Below are 21,526 nucleotides of genomic sequence, written 5' to 3'. Positions count from 1 at the left end.
CAGTTGTTTGTTTTCTTTGTGATTAATCCAGTTAGTTGCTTGTATTCTCTGTTCTGATTTTCACCTTTATTTTCTGGTTTTTCTTTTGTGTTTTTTTTTTTTTTACTTTAATAGTCTTTTGTTTGGTGGAGCCGCTCTGTGCATTGTCCCTCTTTCCTTCAGCACGCCCTGCTGTATCGCTTCTGAATCAACCTGTTCCTTCACAAACACACTGACTCAAATGGACAAGCATATGAGCAACATTTTTTCACTGTATAGCGAGACAAAATACTAGTGTGAAACCAAACAAAAGGTCAAATATTCTGAATTATATCCCAACTACTCATGTGATACTCAGGTAATGGTAAATCAATCAACTGGAAAAATAATAATAACAAATTCAAAGATTTGTTTTTTTTTAGTAATTTAATTGACAAAAATGCTTCCTCCTTTGCACCGTCCATTTTGTGAAACTGCTTGTCCTATGCATGGTTGAGGGGGGCTTGGAGCCTATGGGTGTAAGGCTGAGAACAATCCAGGATGGAGTGCCAACCCATCACAGCGCACACGCGCACACAATTCACACCTGTGGGCAATTTGGTGACTCCAATGAGCCTCAGCATGTTTTTGGACTGTATGGAAACTGGAGCACCAGGAGGAAGCCCCTGACAATATGGGGGGGGACATGCATACATGGAACCCTGGTGGAAAACTGAACCCTGGTCCCAAAGGTGTCAGGTGACAGTGCCAGTCACTGCACCATCCACTTCTTTGCACTGCAGGTGCAAATAACTCAAAACAACAAACTCTATACTGAAAAACGACAAACGCAGTTTAAGTGCTTCAATTAGCAGCATCTTAAAAACAAATAGGCTTGAATGGAGCTTGTAGGTCTTTTGGTCCAACACAAGTGATCAAGTATTATCTCTGATAACCATTCATTAAAATGTGTTCTTGTGTATTCACAAGTGTTTTCCATACATAACATCATCACACCTACATTATGGGGAAAGCTTGCATTTTCAAAATACAAAAATACTGGACATTGTATGGAACATGGAAGTATATTGATACGAATTGTATAATCATTTTTATGAAGTAATTCAAACGCAAATTACAAAATACAATTTTGTATTTAAAATTAATTTTTAGATACATGCCACAGAAATATTGCCCATCCCTGAATATTAGCACTATCTAGCAGAATCATAACATCAGATGAACACAATAGATTTGTGTACTCAAATGTACACTTTAGCCTGTTATACACTAGCCCTGTCCCAATGAAATTCTACAGAATCACCGATGAACTATTACAAATTTATAATTCCACAGCAACCACATTTAAATGAGTACATAAGGACACTTCAGTGCATTAGTCATCAGACTAATGTTAATTCCTATAGCGACTTTCCTCTCTAACACTTCCTCAGTGGGCTTTGTGATAATTTACTTCATCTATTCTGCCTTCTCTGGCTAAGCCTTCCATCTCTATGGTGATACACATTTCTTGTCTTACGTTTCTTCCTAGGGAGATTTTTTTATCTTATTTTGCCATTTGGTCTCTGGTAGTTCTATAACATTATACATTTACCTTCTATTGAGTGATACTGGTTGAGATTTCCTTACGTCATGTTGACTGTCTTTCATTTTGCCGTCATACGTGCTACTTCCAGGACAGCTTGCATTTTCTGGTGTTTTCTCTCTGGTATGTGTGACGTATCTGTAGCTTCCCGTGGGCTAAAGTTTAGACGGGATTTGGGAGGCTTATAACTGGGGCTGAGCGACTGATCGTTTGTGAATCGCGGCCCCCATTCATATCCCAATGCCATCTCATTCCAGGCCGAATTGCAATTTCAACTCATGCAATCTCATTCTAGCACGATTCTGCCATGTTTGCATTCGCGGGGAGATCCGTCGTGTCCAACCAAGCAGCCCCTTTTTCTCCCTGAGACGTATCAACAAATGACTGGACTGCGTTACTCCATGTGACAGGAAGAGGGGGCGGAAAAACACGTTATAATAAAGAGCAAATGAGGTTTAAGTTTAGCATTTCTGAACGGGAATGACGGCACGGAATAACCGAGCGACGTTACATTGATCTGTATGCTGTGGAAAGATCATTCTGAGGGAGGGTTTTGTTAATGCATTACAGTCATTTTACAGGGCGGTACTTTGAGGCCGATTATAAGACACAAAGAGCCAATGAAATCTCTTGTCCTCCACTACAGCTGGTTGTCCAGTGCTGTTACCTCCATTTTTTCAACTGTTGTATCTTTAGCTATGGTGCTGTTAGATCTGATTATCGATTAGGTTTAATTAAACATCAGCCGGCAGTATTGGATTAACACACCTGACCAATGTCCATATCTTGATTTTGAAAGAATGTCAGTCAATGTCAATTTCGTAACTGATAGGCCTATGTTATGTATTTCTATATATTGTTTGTTCCATTTTCATAAAGACAATATGTAATGCAAATTAATAACAATACAAATAATAGAGAAATATATTGCTCAAGAATCATGAATTCCAAGTAAAAAAAATTGTGATTCATGTTTTACCCAGAATCCTGCAGTTCTATTTACAACTAAGGCTAGAGACTCACTGAATACGCACACTGGTGTCCCTGCTGCGTGTTCATGACATGAAATGCATTCACAGTGAGCTGCAGGCCACTAATGGTTACGCAGATAAAAAGCTCTACATCATGCATCCATTTCATCTGTCAGTTTTCATTTTGTTTTATTTATTTATCTGAATATTCATAAAATTAGGGATGATTGTTGCTTTAGCTTTGAGATTGCTGGTTTTTTTACCATTGCTTGGCACAATGTCTCAGTTCCTCATCTAACCAACTGCTCTGTTTTTTATAGTATTAACATTCAACATATCATTAATTTACAGTCATAAGAAACAACACTGTGAAATTCTTTGACTATGAAGGAAGTGGGTGCTGTAAAAAGGTTTTCACAGCTTTGGTGCATCAGGAAAACAGCAGATGTTTTCTTTGCCTGAAATACTAGCATTGAGCAAATCTCAGCTAAAACTGAATTTTGGAAACTTTTTTGTACCATTTCAGGACAGGGCAAAGTACCCTGATGACTTTGACTGTGTATACAGTCATGTGTATACAGTATGTGTAATTAAAGTAAAAAAAAAGTCAAATTCCAGTCAAGTAGACACTTCAGTCAAGTGGATAATTCAGCTTGAATATGGTCAAAGTTTAAAAAGTTGCACATCAGCAAAACAAAACCTCTTTCATCTTTTCATCTGAAAATGACGCACATCTGGCCCGATGCACGTCACCAAATATCCATCCGTGCTAAAGAAGAAAGAAATTCCACCCTTTTATTACCAATCACCACTTATCCAGTTTGGGTCCATGTTCCAGAGCTGATCCTCAAAAATATAGGACATATGGTAGAATGCCCCCTGGCTGCAAATCTAGTGCATTGCAGGCTACTCTTACATACAGTATGAGTGCTGTGGTAACCAGTTCCTTTGAACAGCATGACTTATAGCCAAAGGGAAAAACCCACATGAACACAGAGGGGACAAATGGCCACATAAAAACGATGGCAGACACAAAACAACCAATCTGGTGCTGTGTGGGGAGAAGATTGATATTCATCTGGGTTTTAGCTTAGCGTAGGCTTTGCATGTACAGTGGCTTGGGTTCGATCACCACCATCACCTCTTAACACTCTTTATTATGGGGCTGTGTGTGAGATGGCTAGTCAGGACTCTGATTGGACGATCACCGGCCTATGGTCAGCAGGGTAATTTTACCCTGAGGAAGGCCCAGGGATTGGCTGACCCTGTATTCTCAATCGCACGTGGCTTTGTATAAAAGCAGCAGCGAAATAAATGCAATGACCCAGCCCACTGAGTGAAGACACCACCCCAAATGCTGGGGTTACACATGAAACAGCTGACTGCACGCTGGTGTGCCGTATCCATGAAGTTATTTCATACAGTTATTACAAAATGGCACTGAATATCTGTGTTCAGCATGTTACATTTACTGAACTGCTACAGCATTATAACCACATACACAAATGCAATAATAAAAGGAGAGGGGTGCTGTGACTGTGTTCCAGTTTTACTTGTAACAGCCGTGAAGGATAGTGCTTACATATTTTTATCCATACATAAGACCTGTACTGTGAGCTATACTGTGACCTGTAAAGAGTAACTCCAAGCCCTGCGCTGAGTCTTTACTGGTGCTGCTGAATGAGCTACTGCACTAGTCACAATTCCCAAAAGTCACTGAATTTTTTTAATTGCTCTGTTTATTATTATTATTTATTACAATAACCCTGAGTTATATTTAAAAATGTACTGCATATGTTACCTGGATTTATGGTTTGGATCACTTCCAACCATTGGCTTTGGGTCACTGCCAATGCATGAATCCTTCTTTTGTTTCCTTTCGTTAGAAATAAAAGTTTTAAACTTCTTCTGAGAAACCTTAGTGTATATAATAGTTGCAGTTTGTCAATTTCTTATTGATATTATCTTAAGGAAAAAGTTCTGATATCCAAGTTCAATACTCAAGGAACAAGAAATGACAAAGATGAAAATGGATGAAAAAAGGTACCGCGGGGTGGTCTGGCTGGTACCGCGAGTTGACCTGACTGGTGCCACGGGGTGGTCTGACTGGTATTGTGGGTCGGTCTGACTGGTACCGCGGGCGGTCTGGCTGGTACCGCGAGTTGACCTGACTGGTGCCACGGGGTGGTCTGACTGGTATTGTGGGTCGGCCTGGCTGGTACCGCGGGTCGGCCTGACTGGTAACGCGGGTCGGCCTGGCTGGTACCGCGGGGCGGTCTGGCTGGTACCACGAGTTGACCTGACTGGTGCCACGGGGTGGTCTGACTGGTATTGTGAGTCGGCCTGGCTGGTACCACGGGGCAGTCTGACTGGTACCACGGGTCGACCTGACTGGTGCCACGGGGCGGCGAGGTGGTCTGACTGGTACCGCGAGTCGGCCTGGCTGGTACCGCGGGGCAGTCTGGCTGGTACCACGGGGCGGTATTATCTAACACCTCCACTTGTGTATTTCATAATCTGAAGTTCACCTTGAGAATTATAATTTAGTCTTGGGAATAAGCAGGATAATTTGTGTTTACATGTAAACAGGCCTGCGGGGTCAACGCCAGGACGCAGTGCTAAGAAGAAACACACTAAAGATGAGGCGCTTATAAAGGAAACTAAGCCTTTTCGCTTAATTATCAGTTGGTTGGTGGTTGGTTCCTTGCTTCCTTCTATAATTCATGTTACACCTTTAAAATGAAATGCAATTTAGACATTGCCTGTCAAACCTAATCTGAAAATTATGTAGGATGAGCAGTGGAGAGCAGTAGTTCAGAAACAGCCCTGATTAAAAGATACTGCCAAGTACATAGTTTTCAGAAAGTCAGAGCAGAGGAGAATAGGAATAAAAAAGCATATAAATGATTAATAAAAGATTTGTTTCTAAATTTAATTTTATGTTGCCAACAAATGCTGTACCTCTTTTGAAAAGGACTTACCACCAAAGGAATTCACCCATTAGCTATCAGTTTGTACTAATAATTCAAGGCATGTGAGAATGAAAATTTATTTGTTTAAAATTCTACGTAAATAAAAGTCAGGTGTGGTTTTTAAGCAAAATAAAATTTTAGGGAGGTAGTTTTCTGTCAAGCCGCTTACAGCTCAAAAAATGCAGTTAGTGGCAGTTAGAAAGTATCAGTACGTTATAGTCAGCCAGTGTCATCAATCACTGCCACTTGTATGAATACAAAAACATGTAAACACACTAATATAGTAATGCAACCACAAAATATAACTATAAAACATTAAGGAAATGTTAAGCTACACAATAAATCTTGACTTTTAAATACTGACAATAACAAATCTCCATAGATGCACACAGATCAATACAAATAAAAACTGTAGGAAGGAAAGTTTGCTTGACTTGAGTTTGGATGCAGTCATTAGCTGAAGGCTGACGTCTTGTTTGCTGGGCCCACATGGAACTCTGTCTCGTAGCTTCTGTACACAAGCACAGATATTCCTGCACACAGACAAGCGACCCGGGCAGCTTAGCTTCACCTTTTTAAACTGGGGAGGAAAATGGGGAGACCATGAAAACCAGAGCAGGGCGTGACCCCTCCCACCAGCGATTCCCAACGGCCACACCTCTTCATATGTCAACAAATGCAAATCAAAATGCATTTTTATAAGTGCAGCCCCCCCACCCAAAAGTCTGCCACTTGTCTGTGAAGCAAAACACGTTTAATCTCTCAGTTATCTGCCTGACTGTGACTCACGCAAACAGATGACAGGCGCATAGTTGGGTTTTCCAGTGACGCAAAGCCAAACATGACCTCGAGATAAGCCCACCTCGCTTTCGTGTCAATACACCTTGACTTCTTTATTTTCAGCTAGGCCCTGACATTGGGCTGCATTGGCCTTGAGCATAAAAATCGTTTCTGTTTTGATCACATTAACTACGCGGGACTATATACTACATGGTTGGAGACGCACGCCTGAAAACTACTGGCACTTAAAACTAAAGATTTCCACCATGAACAAGGAGGACACCTGAGTGCAGCACATTCAGGCAGAAACGAACTCACTGCATTTGTTTTGCATCCTGTGCAAAGTCTGTCATCCATTTCATTTTGCGTATCAATTTGTGATCTGTAAAAGAATTACAATGCAGAGGAAAAAACACCATTGCTTCGATAAGTAATATGATTTTACCATTATGCAATTCAAATCTGAATGCCACCTGTCGTTTTATTGTATGTGATAATCAAAGTGGTCACCTGGTTATCGCATGGTGTAAGATTAGATTACTCTTTAACTAAGAAAGAAGTTTTTTTCTGTTTTAAAATATAACTTTGGTTAAATAACTTAAACATACTACTGTATATGGACAAAAGTATTGGAACACATCTCTTAATCAGTGAATTCAGGTGTTTCATTCAGACCAATTGAATCAGGTGTATATAATCAAGCACCAAGCCAAGCAGTCTGGTTTGGAAACATTGGTAAAATAATGGGTCATTCTGAAGAGCTCAGTGAATCCAAGTGTGATACTATCATAGGGTGCCACAATTCGCAATAAGCCAGTTTGTGAAATATCTTCCCTGCTAGATACAACTATAAGTGGTATTATTGCAAAGTGGAAGTGTTTAGGAACAACAGAAACTCAGCCACATGGCAGACAAGTAAAGTAACAGAGTGGGGTCACTGAATACTGAGGCGCGTGGTGTGTAAAAGTCGCCAACGCTCTGTTGACTCTAACTGCAGAGTTCCAAACCTTCTCTGGCATTAACCCCAGAACAAAAACTGTGCACTGGGAGCTTCATGGAATGGGCTTCCATGGCCGAGCAGCTGCATGCAAGCCTCACATCACCAAGTGCAATGCCAAGCGTCGGATGCAGTGGCGTAAAGCACACTGTCACTGGACTCTGGAGCAGTGGAAATGTGTTCTGTAGAATGACAAATCACACTTCTCTGTCTGGCAGTGTGGTGGACAAGTCTGGGTTTGGCAGTGCCAGGAGTGTGTTACCTGCCTAACTGCATTGTGCCAAGTGTAAAGTTTGTGGGATTATTGTTTGGGAATGTTTTTTATGGGTTGAGCTAGAACTCTTAATGCTTCAGCATACCAAGTCATTTTGGACCATTCTATGCTTCCAACTTTGTGGGAGCAGTTTGGGGAAGGAAGGTCCTTTTCTGTCCCAGTATGACTCTGCCCCAGTGCAGAAAACAAAGTCCATAAAGACATGGTTGGGTGAATTTGCTTTGGAAAAACTTGACTGGCCCACAGAGCCCGGAACTCAACCCCATCAAACACCTTTGTGATAAACTAGAAGAGAGATTGCGAGCCAGACCTTCATCAGTGCCTGACCTCACAAATGCTCTTCTGGATGAATGATTCCCCCAGACACACTCCAAACTTTTGTGGAAAGCCTTCCCAGAAGAGTGGCTGCAAAGGGGGGACCAACTCCATATTGATGCTTATGGATTTAGAATGTGATGTCATAAAGGTTCCTGTAGGTGTAATGGCCAGGTGTCCCAATACTTTATAGTCCATATAGTGTATAAATAAATTTGATTTGTTCACTGTGAAGTTCACCATCCACCGGAAAGTATGGCACATATACATTCACGTTAAGTATACTTAACAACATGTGAAATAAGCATACAGTGGTATATGAATAATATAAATCTGTAATCGATTAAAAAACATAATTCAACACATAAAATTTAAATATGTTTAACACCATTTTATTAAATGTAAAGAAAAGAATCTTAATTTCCATCTTTACTGTATGTAGTAGTCTATAATGCACTTACAGTAACTAAGTCAAATCACTGAAAGTTTTTTTCATATGAAAGATTGACATAAAAAGTAGGATCTGAAAATATTTTTCTTTGATAATAAAAGGTGTAATAATACAAAAGGAAATGGAACCCAAAAAGCTAGGATGATAAGGATAACCAATTTCCTTGTCTACGTCTGAATCAGATAAGGGGCATAGGATTTTAACCACTAATTACTTAACAGACCACATTTTACTATGAATGCTCAGTGATTCTGGGGTGTTCGTTGTTTCCCCCCTTTTCTTAGACATTAGCCCAAATATGACCCCCCCAGGTCTCCACAGGGACTCTCCCGCTACCCCCGAAAGAACGCGCTGAAAAGCAAATGGAGTCTAGAGGTAGCGGCTTTGACAGGATCAAGAGTGCAGGGCACAGATAACGCTGACTTTAAAGACACGGAGACGCTCTGGGAGCTGAACGTGAGAAATGAAAAACCTTCTGGCTGATGCAGTATTAACTCAGCGAGGCTCAATAACAACAAGTAACTTGCTACATGCCGAAAAGGAGGAACTGAAAACCTGCAACTATCTGCAGCTCCCCACGCTTCCAGGTCCTCCTTATAGACGTTTAATTTCTTCACTCCAAAGTCAATGTGAGCAGAGCCCTAGAAGTGTCATTTTAATGTGAAACTTTTTTTTTCATTTTCAGATATACTGTAAAGTAATACTAGTTCTAAGCCCTGTTGCGTCTCTTTGACAAGATGTAGAAAGCTGAGAGCCAAGCCGGATTCACAAATTTGCGTAGATATATGCCTGGAATAATCGCAAGAAGTTACGGAAGTATCAAGTTCACCGGCGTTAAATTCAGAGTTATTTGTGATGCTAAACTCCAGATGTCATATTTCACATGAATTTTAAAACTTCGAACATTGTCTACAATATAATAATATTGTATCATTGATACCTTTAACAGTGTATCTCTTAAGCCACAGTCTAGTTTTGCCAGTCTACATTATGTAACTAAAATTCAAGGAAATGTTTTGTAATGATTGAATTTTTATAGGGAAACCTCCCTACATTGCTTCAAATATATTCAGTTCAGTAGTTCGTCTTATTTATTCAATTGGATGCTTTCCTGTTGATGAGTGCTGTAGCCTGGACTCCTAAATAGGTTACGTACCTTTCTAAGTGGTACAAAAAGGCACAACACCAGTCCTTCTGTCTGTGAAATATTTCTGTGATCACGTCACAACTTACTGTTCAGTTAGCAATTTCACAACCAACAGAAACAACCAACTTTCTGTCTACCACTCCTTTAGCCAGCTTAGTTACTATTTGTAGCTCTTAACCTTTCAACTCAAACCTGCGGTACATAAGGGTTAAACTGGAAGCCAGTGAACCAAAATATTGGCCAATTCCACTGAACTTTCATTGAGCTTCAAGTATTCTATAATGTGTTGCTATGTTAGCTAGATGATTTTCCCAATGAAAGGATGGATACAAACAATTTTGTGTCTTGTAACAAATCGCAGCCAGTTCGTTAATGTTCGGAAGATCATAAAAATAAGCCATTTCTGTTATTCGAAAACAAGATCACACGGGCACAAGATTAAGCTGCAATGCAAACACAAAGCCAAAGGTCAGTTACTGTTCAAATGCCAGACAGGTTTCTCAGGGGAAAACAGGCTGCATAAGGAGTCAAATGAAGGTACAGCTCTCTGTACCACAATCTACACACCGTACAGGTGCTGCTGCTGGATGGGCACAAATAGTATCAAGCTGTAGAGGGCAGAGGAGGCCTTGGGTGCCAGAGATGAAGCTTCACAGCTGATACCACTCAAGCGGACGAGCCCCTACTTCAGCACACAAGCCTCCTCTTCAACGTGTTTTCAGGGTGAGCCAGATCTGGCAACCACCTATTAAAAGGAAGCATTCGCCGATTCTCTTCTTCAGTTAGACCCTTTATGTTCAGGAAGAGCGCCTTTACTGACCGAGCCAAGAATCAGCCCCGGGAACCTAGAGCAGGAGCCTCTAACTCGACCAACAGAGGAACGTGTGTATGGCAAATATCCGGCTAGCACAACATGCTCCGCAAGATTATTTCAAATAATAACGAGGCAGCGAGAAGGTTTGGCTGCATAGTTACCCACATGTGTGGGCAGCCGTCCACTTCTCCTTGTCATTGTCGTCCTCTTGGCTCTTTGGCTATTCCTCCTCTTCATAAACACTTTCAAGTTCATGCATCTCTTCCGTTCACCGTCGGCTTTCTTCAGAGCGTCTTTTGGCAGCGGTCATGCTAGCTGGTGAGTGACAGAACTGCATTATGTTAATTATTTTTCTTGTCATATTTATTTTTCCCTGTCCTTTGCAAAGCACATTTCCAGCCCCATGCATCATCACAAAGTCTGATTTATGCGAAGAGATTAAGGTGTTTATTTCAGTCCCGTTAAAACTTTTTTTATTTATTTGTTTGTACATTTGACTCGAGTGACATCTTGATGTAACTGCCAACAATGATTATGTAGCCAACCCACAAAGCACAATCTGAGAGAACGATGATAATATTACCAACATTCTATTACACACTGTGCTAGTAACCGCATCAGAACCGAATCACAGTTTCAAAGAGGTCTGTGAAAAATTGTGAATTCAGTCTAATTATTAGCGAACGTCCACATAAAGTAAAACGTCACACATGCCACTTGCAGCAATTGTTAATTGTTTTAAGTTACCTCCATAATTAATATTACTTTCAATAACTGATGGCATCAGCTAATAAATTCTTCCCACTGCCGTTGTAGCTCCAGCTTTCAATTACAAGGCGAGATGTACAAATGCCACTGGGTAAATTACGAAAGTTCAGCAGAATTTGCTTGCATTTCCCCAGAACATCATGTCATTGGTGTCTTAGGTCAGTTGTATTAATTTGGAAAAGAAAAAAAAAAAACAACATTTTTTTTCCACAGACGGTGGCCCTGGAAAGTGGCCCGGAAACATCCGCTTTAACATTCATTACAAGTCTGCTGCAAAACTATTGTTGGACTGTGGAACATAAAAGGGCTGGTATGGCCTCAACCGAAATCTCTCTATTTTTCCTCTTTCCACTCCTTTCCTTTCATCTGAAAGCAACTCAGGCTGTTTAAAAATAATACTCCAGTTTCTTAAAGCTATTGTTTATATGCCAGTTCTGAAATGTCAAGAGAACGGTGAGTAAAACCGCGAGAAAAACAGACCCTGCGTTGTTGTATTTTCACGTTGATAAATCATGGGGAAAATTATTTTTTTGCCCAGATGCTATATGGAATTTATCATTCCCATGTTTGATATACAGCAAATGAACATGACGAAAATCAATAAATACCACTGCACCCACACCATTTACAATTTTTAGGCGATTTTTTTTTTTTGGCACTACGTCATGTGTGTTGTTTTCGCTTCTCTCTGCCACAGACAGTGCATATCATTAAGTATTTCAATGACAGTTGAAAATTGGCCCTTCTCTAGAGTGTAAACCATAAAAATAACATATTTACTGGTTCACCAAATCTGTGAAGTAAGGTTTCAATTAAGATGTTTTTTGATACTTTCCGTTTCATTAATCCGACGCCTTTATTCCAGACAGGGTACACTCTGGCACCTTGCTACAGCTGGACGTTTGCCTACCTTGATCTGTCCCTAACTTCTGGGTTACCTCCTGTGACACTGGCTTGCTTAGATCCGCTTAGGCATCCATATTATGTACAAAGTGCTTATCTAGTGCAGAATGACAGTGAGCCTAGTCCTTATCTCAGGAAGCACAGGACAACAGCAAGGGAACAGCCTGAACAGGATGCCAGTCCATTACTCACACGTTGTATAAGCAATGTAGAGGCACCAATTTACCTAAACTGCATGTTTCCGGACTGCAGAACATGCTGAATTCATACACATGAAGCAGAGATGAGATTTGAACCAGCAACCCTATGAGGAATGGCATGAGGCATCAGTGATACCCATTGTTCCACAATGTTATTCCCAGTGAAACGATCACAATTGTAAAATGAACCCAAAGAGTTAGACAGGAATGATGTGCAGTGCATTCATTACTAAAACCATCAATCGGACAAGCGGAAAATAAAGTCGATGGGTAAATGAATATATTCTCAGGAAAAAATGAGTGTTAACAGTGTTCCGAATCAAACACAACATAGTACAGAAGCAGTACAGCCTGGTTCTTCAAGAGCTGGAATTGAGAACACTTATGGGTGTTAAGCATTGATTGGTCCCAACCTCCATGCAGCAGGTATTTGCGTAGTAGACTAAGGAAAATCTGGTCTGATTGATTAAGTTTTACGTGAACAGCAATAAAGACAAAAGTGTGAGGAAGAAACAATGTATCGCACGATGAATTTTCACTCAGAACTTCGCTGTTCACGGCAAGTGCTTACATGAGGCATTTTACAAGCCTTTGAGGACGAAAGACAGGGTGGGAAGGCAAGGAGCCGCTTCTCTTCCTGCACTGGCGTTTTTATCTGGGGCAGCTGATGGTTTAACTAGCTTGGATCAGCTGGTAGGACACCCTCCCACGTGTGCGCACGATCTCTTTAAGGCGTACAGCTAATGCGAGGCGGGGGGTATTTTTTTAGCCTTTAGGCGAAGACGCTTTCATTTGGCTATATTTACGATTTATTTCCTTTCTTCATCCGATCTATTTGATGTATTAAATCATCGATGCTTTCTTTTAAATCAGTTATTAAATTACTAGAGAAATGTTTTCGCAGAGTTTCCACATACCCATGTATTTGCACAAAGAACAAATATTTTATATTATGCCTGTGTTACGGAACCTTTGAAATAAGTATGTCGAAGCAATGCGGATAAAATGGATGATGTGATATAACATGTCGTTCCCAGCTTGCACATGCATTACATTTTACCCACTAGAAATTGATGGTTGTAAATGCGTATAAACACGACCCTAACTTGGCAAAGAGGTTTTAAAAATGGATGGGTGGTAATGCACGTAACTGATAGGTTATAGTGGGTGGTCTGTGAGTTTGTTAAATTAAATCTCTTGCTGTAAAGCAAAACACTGCCTTCTAGTGCAGGAGAGTGTTAGCGTCCCAGTTTCCATTTATTAGTGTCGCCACAGTTACAGAATTTCAGAAGTACCGAAATTCGCAAGAGCAGAGAGCTACAGGGCAGGTTTTTTAATGTGGAGCTCAAGATGTTCAGAGGTGCGTTTCTGAAGGCCTGACGGTGAATTTAAAGTTGGTTGAAATTTTAAAAAGCCCTGATTTGATTTAAGCATGAAATCCTCCTAAAGCAGTAGGTGCTTTCACACCACCAGAACCTTTTCCAGAACCAGGGACTCACACCACAGGAACTCGGCCCAATTGTAGTTCTTCAGAGGTAATTCCGGAAACCCTTTTTTAGTACCTACTCCAGACTCGGACTACAGGGGAGGCGCTTACAGCCATAGCTTGCTGATTGGTTGGCGCTTACAGCCATAGCTCGCTGATTGGTTGGTGCTTACAGCCATAGCTTGCTGATTGGTTGCTGATTAGTTGCTGATTGGTTGCTGATTGGTTGCTGATTGGTTGACCACAAGCACCGGCGCTAACATGGAACCTACACGGAAGTGCAGAGAAAGAAATTTAGCGGAGCAAAAGTAAGCAAATGGAATAATTTCTATACCACAATTACATTTAATACATCAATTAATAAATTTTTACTTGCATCTCCATATGCATTTGTGCATAACCAATACACTTTATCTAAAAACTTTTATGTAAACTTGCCAGCGCTTATTAGCAGGATAATGTTACATCGTTTTTTATTCTGTGGAAAATGAAAAATCGATCAGCTGGCCCAATAACTAATGAATAACCTCATAATTATCCTCCACTGTTACAGTGTGGCAGTGTAGTTTCGTGAGAAAATTCTGTTTAACCTACAAGCTTTTCGTGTCTCTCATGATTATTTAGCATAAAGGTCCCAGTTCCGTTATGCAGTGTGAAGGCGACACAGAGAAGTGGAGCCATGGGCGTATATTACGTGGGGTGTGTGGGGGGGGGGGGTTGTAACCCCCCCCCCCCTCCCCCAATAAACCAAAACCAGCTAATACAATCCTCCCAATAATCATGTTTTTCCCATAATGGGTGGAAACCTCAACCCCCCCCCCCCCCCACAAAGTTACGCCCTTGCCAGGAGTTACACAAGTTCCCGGTCCAGAAAGCCCAGGCTCCCATAAACCGGGACCAGGTTCCGGAACTCCGCTGTGGAAACGCATAGTAAGGCTCCAGCGGTATTCAGGGAAACCCCTTAACTCACTTTTCTGGTTTGTTGTTACTTTTTTTTGGTGTTAGAGAAATAAAGCGTATCCTTCCTATAACTGATGGTCGTCATTCTCCAGGTACGGGATTCAGACTTAAACAATCAGCTTAGGAGGGTCTTTGGGCACTAAGGGTTTTACACTAAGATGACCTGTTTGTATTCTCCTCTCCCAGAAACGGTAACCTGCGTGTTGGGCTTTCAGAGGAAACTGAAGCATCCTTCTGCATTGACAGTCTGCACTTTTTATTCTCATGCTTATGCTTGTCACTCAAGTGATTCATAAACTAGAGGAAATGGTTCTGCGGTGGAAAATACTGAGCGCAGTGAGTCTAAACAATCTCGACAAACAAACGCTGATAACTCTGCGGCTGAAAAAGAAAATATCTGATCTACTGTCACTTCTTAAGAGTGTAGCCCTCGGTGGGAATGTGGAGACAAAAGTCGAGTGTGCGATATTTTAATAGGCCAAACAGCGAGAAGCCCCCCGCCCCCCCCGAGCACCGGAACCACGAAATGCTCATGATTCCCTGTAATGCCGTGTGTCTAACCAAGCCCACGCCTTACGTGGGGGCGTCTTTCAGCGACGCATCGACTAGGCAGTGGCTGTTCCATAACACTACACCTTAAATACACTTAATCTATATTTCTGAATGCACATTTAATTACATATTATAGATTTTAATATAAACACCGTCATTTGTCATTTTAATGTCACTGCATTACTCTGATTGCATGTGAGTAGCTGGAAGTAGACAGTCAATATACTGACCAATGTTCGGTTTCTGAAGTTATGGAAGGGAAATGTTTCATTTCTCCATTCACTGTCATTAAACGCAGCTTTTTCTTGTTACTGTAATAGGACTAAGCTTGGAAGGTTAACACTGCCACCTCGTGGCGGAAAAAAGATTCAAATACGTCAGCACTTTAAGCCATTAAAAAAATAATGTTTCTTGGGAAGAATAAGGTCTAAGAACGCGAATTTGTCATTACAGGTGTGCTGTAACCATTTTATAGCTCAAATTTAAAAGTGAATTGTAATTTATGATAACCACAAAGTTATTAAATTAGCATTTCGTAGCCATGGTAAAGTGTAAAAAATACAGATTGATAATTAAAGATGGTTCATTGTCATTATTTCTGTCTACATATTACCCTTTTTCCTTCACTAAAAAAATGAAGTACTTGAAGCAGAACGGTATATTACAATCGTTGGCATTACAATCGTTAACCTTTAGTAATTAACACAGCAATTTCATCAGCTGTTCAAAATATTTAGTAAAGGTACTAACTGCAAAAGTATTAATAAGTGACCAACATAATGCCTACTTAAAATCTGTGACTGCAGTCATAAATCTAAAAATGCCAAGAGTAATACAGATAATGTGTTTTATTCGGTTACTTATGGTTAAGGTTAGGGCTGGGTGGGGGTTAAGGTTAGGGCTGGGTGGGGGTTAAGGTTAGGGCTGGGTGGGGGTTAAGGTTAGGATGTCATGTTGGAATTAGAGTTTTGCTCACAGAAATGAGTCCCCACATAGATATATTTACAAACCTGTGTGTGTGTGTGCATGCGTGCGTGTGTGTGTGTGTGTATTATATAATATTATATAATATTTTATTTATATACCCTAAGGCTGGCTGCTTTGGTCTGTATTATCTCTACATATCTCCTCGCTGCATTGACCAGAGTTCATAGGTGCTTTCCTCTCACACTGGACCACCAATATGCGATATATTTCTAGGAGGACAACAAGGATGTTTTTGCAGGTGAAGAAGATCATCAGCTGGTTGAGCACGTTCTCACAGGCCATGAGATAGAGCCGGTACACAAGGAAGGGTCCATCTTGCATGCCGACGGTGAGCAGGAGGCTCCAGGCCTCGCTGTAGTCGCAGGGGGGGCCCGGGCGGCTGCTAGGGGGGCTGCTTTGGTTCAGCACCAGCGGGAACTGCATGAGCGCCCATGTGAAGAGCCCGAGCCCAGCCAGCACCACAGCCCGGTTCACTTTGACCTCCGGCTCCCTGAAGGTGTCGAAGATGTCCAGGATGTCAGCGCCCAGGCCCACGTAGGCCATGAGGAGCTGCGACAGCTGGTCCCGTGACATGTTCCCTTTGGGCATGAGCCACCGGCCCAGGACCAGCACCATCAGCATGGTCTGCTCCAGTCCCGCCACCCAGTTCTCTGGGTCCAGCTCTGTCAGGCTCTGCGTCGTGTAATATTATGTTATTCCCATGATTTGCTTGCTTGAACTAGCAGCAATCATTTCTGTATCTTTAATTGCTACCACAATTTAGCCACGTAATGGAGGATTTAGTCCAAAATGGCGTTCATGACCTCTGCTCACTTGCTTCTCTCTTTAGACTAAATAGTGTTTAACAAAGCAATTCAAATATTATCTTAACATAAAGGATTTCACTCACAAGGCTAGTTTACAAGTTGCTACGTTAATATATTTACCTTCTAAATGCAGTTTAATCTGCAATAATGTACAGTTTACCCACTTAAACAACTGAATGTTTCGCCTCCTTTGATAGCTGAGCTGAAATCTCCATGTAGGTTCATGTTTAAGCCTGTAACATTTCGGTCACAAATCCAATTCCTTATTAACCAGTATCCAATCAGGGTAATATGCGATTCAGGAAGCAGTCTGAATTTTGTAGGCTACAGCACATATTATACAAATTCTGAAACCATCCAGTATTAAAGGCAGTGGACAAGCACAATCTGGCAGAGCACAAACTCTAGAGTAGGGTTTCCCAACCCAGTCTTCAGGGACCCCCCTGACAGTCCACATTTTTGCTTCCTCCCAGACAGTTCACGTTTTTGCTCCCTGCCAGACAGACCATGTTTTTGCTCCCCCGCAGATCCCTACCGGGACCTGAAAGAGTGCAAAAATGTGGACTGTCTGGGGGGGAGCAAAGATGTGGACTGTCTGGGGGGGGAGCAAAGATGTGGACTGTCTGGGGGTCCCCTATGACTGGATTGGGAAGCATTGCCCTAGATGTATCTTGTTTCTTCAATTACAGCCTATTCCTTGAAAAAAAAACAATGGGAAATAAAATTCAGGCAGGCGTGAAAGATGGCAAAGCAATCGCCCTGGAGTACATACCGCCACGATGGGTATATGGGAGAGGATCTGAAGATCGCTCCCCATGGAGCTGTTGCTCGGCAGGTTGGTTTGCAGCAGGTTCAGCTCCAAGAACCAAATAGACGGGACGACGGTGCTGAGGTACAGGAAGACCATCGGGGAAAACCTGGAGGCGGGCAGACACCCGACACTTGCGGTGATTTGGAGGGAAAACTGTTCCCATCACATGTAGGATGTCCCCCCCCCCCTCCCTCGCCCAAGCAGGGGATTTTATACACTGCAGGCGAGCTCAGAGGCTTGCGGAAGAGAGGGGCCCAAAGTAAACGTGATCCCAGAGTGCTCCTGGTTCATGGAAACGGGGAAGCTCTCAGGAGTACAGGGCCGGATCCAGGCAAAGGCAGACTAGGCAGCTGCCTGGGGGCCGAACAGCACAGGGGGGCCCAGAGAAAGTCATGAAAAACATATATATTATATGTTCATGTATTATTTATGAATAAGAATAATTACACAAAATATAAAAAAAACATAAACATCAATAAAAAATGTTTACGTGCAGGCAGAAACACGAGCAGCTCTGGCTATAGGCAGGATGCAGAGTTTGCCTCGGACCCCCGAATGACCTGAGATGATCATCAATTTCCTTGGTAAGAGGGCCTCCTAAGTGAAGCTTTGCCTAGAGCTGAAAGAACATGAAGCTTCTGTGGGGTCACCTGATGATTCCTGTTGTTTTACAGGATGTACGCAGTATGTAAGGATACCCCGAGGTCACCCAGTCAGCTTTATGTTAATTCTGTGCTGACTTAAGTATGGGGGGGGGGGAGGGCAGGCTTTAGAAGAGAAAGTGGTTGGTGAGAAGAGCTTATAGATAAGAGTGGGGGGGTTGGCTTAAAAAAACCGGTGCACTGTCACTGGAGCAATATGCTGTTGGGCCAATACTGAACAAGCCCTGGCTTTGTAATGACACGCTTACAGCCTCACATCACAATATCGCAAATTCAGGGCAAAAATATGAATCTTTATGTGGCACTGAGAGACCAAAGATTACTGACACATTCTTGGGAATAATTTGCTGTGTTTTACTTTACAGTTTCGCCCTGTCTGTCTGTCTGTCTGTCTGTCTGTCTGTCTGTCTGTCTATTGCTCCGTTGTTGGTTTAACCTGGAAGCCCAAAAATACCACCCATGTCCATTAATGGGAAAGGAAATATGATCGAACTCTTTCCACAAAATCATGTTCACTCTGGCGATGTTGTTTGTCTCCTGGATTTTTCATTTAACCAAAGTGGTGTTTGAAGTTGATAATATCTGGTGCCAGTTTGCACTGTTTTGACTGCAGTGGAGCACATTTATAGAGAAGCATCGCGGGAGGAGGAAGAGGAGGAAGGAGAGGAAGGAGACAGTGCTGGCGGGTAGCGGAGTTTCACCATTTCCACTCAGCACTGCGGTTGCACCGGAGGGTGACGCCGATCTCCACGGCCAGCAGGGCGACGCCGGTGAGCAACAGCCAGTGCTTGGCCTCCCCTGTGGCGGCCACCACACGCCACACAGTGACGGCGCCGTGCACTGCAAACAGACCGCGGCTCAGCACTGCCAGCAGGACGTCCAGCGTCCAGGGAGGCCGGCCGCACGCACATGTGGGCAGGCTCTGAGGCGCCATCTACAGGCAACAGATTTCCCACAATAATAGGATGATTCACATATCAAGAAGAGACATTGAATAAAAAATAGTTTATGCTGTGACTTTTCCTCCTGAAGACGTTCAAAACTAATTCAAAATCATTTTAATTGCAATTTGCACATTTTAATGTGTCAACTTAACCAAAAATATGCTACCAAAAGTAATGTGACCAGTGTATTTATGGTGTCAGTTTAATAGACCAGCCTCTAACCTTAGGGACTCTCGTAATTCATTATGGGAAATATTTCATTAATCTCTGTATTGTGCACTGCCACCATCACTGCAATTTAAAGCCTTAGTAAGGTGCCTCACTGAAGAGGGTCATCGTCACCTTGTCCTTTTCAGCCTTTCAATTCATACCGAAAAATGTTCCATCTGTTTGGGGTCAAGACTTACTGCAAATTTCCCGGTTTATTCCAGGCTGCCCAAAATATTTGCAGAGTCTTAGTTTTCACAGAGTGGTATTAAAGGCATTCAAAATCTATTCCAGCAGTTTCATCATCAGAAAAGTCTGAATATTTAGCCATTTTCCATATCAATTCATACAAAAAATTGACTATTCATTATTATTTATGGAAACAATCAGCTTAATTTTTAGATACTGTTGACATTTGCCGTTAAGTGAAGGAATCAGCACTGAGGTATCTGACACACTGAGATGTCGGTCCCTTCAGACTTTTTATAACGGTAATTTGCCCCAAAAGCACAAACAGCTCTTCCCCTGATCACCTCTGCTTGCCACAACAATGAATTTACCCTTTATTCTCATAAACGTTATTTACCCTTTAGTCTCTGCTTCCAAACATACACCCCCCCCCCCCAAACAAACTTACGGGCTTTGGCTTTGTCCTGACCCAGGTGTTTCAGTAGAATACTGCTCTCTTTAGATTCTCCCCACAAATTCCAGACGTTTCCAGGCCTGTGGGGCCACTCGTATCGGACCCGTTTGTGCTTTTGGGCCCGGTGCTTCCACTCTCCAGGCTGCACACACATGCATGCAGCTTTTAAAGGGACCCCCACCCCCATGGCTTACTGTGTCCAGGAAACCTGGAGCATTGAACGCGCATGGGAGCCAGCAGTCGGGGCAGCATGGCAAGATAAGCGAGGAGCAGGAGGTACTCTGGGTACACCCCGGTGTCCCTCCATGCGAGACGGAGGAAGGGGGGACAGGGAGAGGGGGCAGCCTCAGATAAAATGGTGCCCATCGTCGTCCGTCATGATGTCACCTTCCCAGCCCACAGAATAGAGTTATCACTGGCCTGGGAGTCGAGCCGCCACTGCTTTCCTGCAGAACCAACGCCTCTCCCTTCCCCGCCTAGGGCTGGCCCAGTGTCCATCAAGCTGCGATAAGAGTTTCCTGCCCCGATTCCCTCCCACGCTGTGCCTCATTGGCATTACAGAATCCTCCAAGAATACCTTAACGGGGTAAAACATGGTATTTGCAGCTCTCATGAAGGCCCACACTGTGTCTACCTCACATCAGACCTGCTTCTAAATACATACAGGAAGAGAGTGTTCTGTGTTGCAGACCTTCACCACTAACACCACGTCAGTTCTTTCTTTGCTTTCGGTGTGTAAATGAGGCGACTCTAACTTAAAGCTCATATAGGGTACGTTACACCATATACTACTGCTGTAGGGAGCATTAAATATTCCACTCAGTGGCCTATAAATCTCTACTGACGGTGTTTAATATCGAACACTGGCCTGATTTTAACAATTGAGGGTTACGGTCAATTTTTCAATAGCACTCGTTAAAAATCGTTAAAAGTTGACTGAGAGTTAAGACTATCAGCGATGATGTGACCCCCCCCATACACACACACACACACACACACACACACACACACATTGAACCGCTTCTCATCAAGTCACAGGCAATAATTACGAAACACAGGTGCTGAGAAAATGCACGAAGCAGGCAGCCGGAGATAAAGGCAGCGGAGATAAAGGCAGGTGTTGCAGGAACTGCTTTTAATAATCTGGGGACTGTTCAACTGGCGGGAAGTGATAAGGAGTCCAGTATATAAAGTCCAAGAGGACAGAAAACAGAGGGAGGGTTAAAAAAAAATAAAGGGGGGGAGTTAAAAGTGAAATAATAGGAACTGGTAATGGGAGTGGGAGAGGGCGGGGAAGAGGTGGGGAGTGGGG

The 21,526-nt window shown here is 42.5% G+C and overlaps 1 protein-coding gene and 1 long non-coding RNA gene across 2 annotated transcripts; one reads left to right on the top strand and one right to left on the bottom strand.

The window, feature by feature from the left end:
* The first annotated feature begins 10,465 nt into the window (after positions 1 to 10,465).
* LOC125744823 (uncharacterized) lies at positions 10,466 to 11,381 on the top strand. The gene is made up of 2 exons (XR_007398504.1): positions 10,466 to 10,603; positions 11,267 to 11,381. It is a non-coding gene; the product is annotated as an uncharacterized LOC125744823 (long non-coding RNA).
* Positions 11,382 to 13,506: 2,125 nt separating this feature from the next.
* On the bottom strand, positions 13,507 to 21,526 carry LOC125744822 (transmembrane protein 26). The gene is made up of 4 exons (XM_049017089.1): positions 20,209 to 21,526; positions 19,122 to 19,354; positions 17,720 to 17,864; positions 13,507 to 16,813 (listed from the first exon to the last, which is right to left on the bottom strand). Exons 2-4 carry the CDS (start codon positions 19,352 to 19,354, stop codon positions 16,241 to 16,243), a joined length of 951 nt encoding a protein of 316 aa, XP_048873046.1. The 5' UTR covers positions 20,209 to 21,526; the 3' UTR covers positions 13,507 to 16,240.

The sequence above is a fragment of the Brienomyrus brachyistius genome, chromosome 6, assembly GCF_023856365.1.
Source record: "Brienomyrus brachyistius isolate T26 chromosome 6, BBRACH_0.4, whole genome shotgun sequence".
NCBI lineage: Eukaryota > Metazoa > Chordata > Actinopteri > Osteoglossiformes > Mormyridae > Brienomyrus > Brienomyrus brachyistius.
This window is presented reverse-complemented; position numbering and strand designations above follow the sequence as displayed.

Excerpts from the sequence above, each read along its gene's own strand:
- LOC125744822 (XM_049017089.1), bottom strand. The coding sequence starts at position 19,354 with ATGGCGCCTCAGAGCCTGCCCACATGTGCGTGCGGCCGGCCTCCCTGG. Across the intron at positions 17,865-19,121 it reads CGCAGTGCTGAGTGGAAATG|GTTTTCCCCGATGGTCTTCC; the intron begins GTGAAACTCCGC and ends GCCCGCCTCCAG. Across the intron at positions 16,814-17,719 it reads CCCATATACCCATCGTGGCG|AGCCTGACAGAGCTGGACCC; the intron begins GTATGTACTCCA and ends TACACGACGCAG.